The 1,785-nt window shown below is 67.3% G+C and overlaps 1 protein-coding gene across 1 annotated transcript in view; it reads right to left on the bottom strand.

The window, feature by feature from the left end:
• Positions 1-935: 935 nt before the first annotated feature.
• Positions 936-1,785, bottom strand: part of MNEG_15201 (lysyl-tRNA synthetase) — a gene marked incomplete at both ends in the record, with an annotated part of 2,482 nt that continues 1,632 nt past the window's right edge. Inside the window, 2 exons of the mRNA XM_014036328.1 lie at positions 936-1,102; positions 1,541-1,694. Coding sequence (XP_013891782.1) covers positions 936-1,102; positions 1,541-1,694 — 321 coding nt within the window. The remainder of the gene's footprint in view (positions 1,103-1,540; positions 1,695-1,785) is intronic.

Genomic DNA, 1,785 nt, shown 5'->3' with positions numbered 1-1,785 from the left:
GATGTGGTGGAAGTGCAGGCCGCGCTGCAGCGTCTGCCGGCGCGCCACGCGCTGCGGCTGCTCGCCTACCTAGCAAAGTGGGCGGCCAAGTACGGGGAGCAGCCGCTCGAGGCCGCGATCGCGGAGGCCGCGGCTGCGGCGAGGCGGCAGGGCGCGCCGGCCGTGCCCGCGGAGCTGCGGCCGCCGGCGTGGGGGCAGGTGCTGGACTGGCTGCGCGCGCTGCTGGACTCCCACGTCGCGACGCTCGCGATGGCGCCGGCGGCCGCCGCGCCGCTGCGGGCGCTCGCCGGCAGCGTCGGCGGCCACGCGGCGGCGGCGGCGCGGCTGGCGCCGCTGAGGGGCGTGGCGGAGCACATGCTGAGGGGCGGCGCGCTGCCGGGGGCGGCGGCGGCGGCGGCCAGCAGCTACACGGTAGAGCTGTTAGACCTGCGGGTCCGGTCGAAATAGGCTGATGTTTTTCAACAGCCCTGCCGTCCTTTACTGCTGTTATCGGAAGACGGCAGGCTGTGCTGTGAGGTAGCCGATCGGCTGGCTTCCGTTCACCCCAATTGTCAGCAGGCGTGCTGGGCTCCTGCCTGTGGGCCTCATGTGTAACCGCGCAGGCGCCCGATATGCTCTGCTGTTCTCTCTGGGCTGGTGCTTCGCGCGGCAGCGCACCGCGCACGCGGGCTGCTGCTCAGGCTGCCGCTTTGTCCCCACAGCCAGGAGATGTTGAATAGGCAGATCGAAGCCAGTTACACGCCAGCCAAGAATGCCCAGCCCCTAAATTGAATTTGGTGAATAGCACGGCCCTCCGCACTCAACATGTGCAGCAGCAGCCTGTTGCCAAGCATTTGTCCAGCTACTCGCGCGCAGCGCGCCCTGGCGCGCCGCCGCCACTGCCGCAGCCGCTGCCGCCGCCGCAGTCCATCGGCCCTCGGCCCATCGGCCGCCCCTCAGATGCCGTCGCCCTCCACCGCCGCGCTGCTGCTGTCGCCCGCGCCGCCCGCCGCCGGCTTGCCGCCGACCTCCTCGGGCTTCATGGCCGGGAAGAGCAGGACCTCCTTGATGTTGATGGAGTCGGTCAGCATCATGGCCATGCGGTCGATGCCCATGCCCCAGCCTGGTGACGTCACAGGGGAGGGGGGCAGTCACAGGCAGGGTTGACGTTGGGCGCGAGCACAAGCAGGGACTCCGGGTCTGGCCCATTTGAGTGGTGTGTGGGTGCGATCCTGAGCGTGCTTGAAAGCTGGGAGGGATACATTCGCTCCTGCCAGCTGCCAAGCAAGCAGACTCGACAACCAACAGCCCCCTGGCCAACACGATCATTCAATTGCACGGACCCCACCCCCCCCCCCGACACACATGTGCACACACACCTACACACGCACACGCGTGCGCGCGCGCGCGCGCGCACACACACACACACGCCGACTCTCTCTCTCTCTCTCTCTCTCTCTCTCTCTCTCTCTCTCTCTCTTTCTCTCTCCCTCTCTCTGTCTCTGTCTCTCTCTGCCTCTCTGTCTCACCCACACCCACACATGCACACACATACACTCACCGCCCGTGGGCGGCAGCCCGTACTCGAGCGCCGTGCAGAATGTCTCGTCGATGAACATGGCCTCGTCGTCGCCCGCGGCCTTGTTCTTGGCCTGGTCCTCAAACAGCTGCCGCTGCCTGATGGGGTCGTTCAGCTCGGTGTACGCATTGCACACCTGGCGCGGGGGGGGGGGGATGGTTGTTGACATGCGGTTTGAAAAAACGGGCTTGCAGCTATATGGGTTGAGGGGGGCCAGGGTGCATTGT

Source organism: Monoraphidium neglectum, assembly GCF_000611645.1.
Source record: "Monoraphidium neglectum strain SAG 48.87 unplaced genomic scaffold scaffold05122, whole genome shotgun sequence".
In the NCBI taxonomy this organism is placed as follows: Eukaryota; Viridiplantae; Chlorophyta; class Chlorophyceae; order Sphaeropleales; family Selenastraceae; genus Monoraphidium; species Monoraphidium neglectum.
This window is presented reverse-complemented; position numbering and strand designations above follow the sequence as displayed.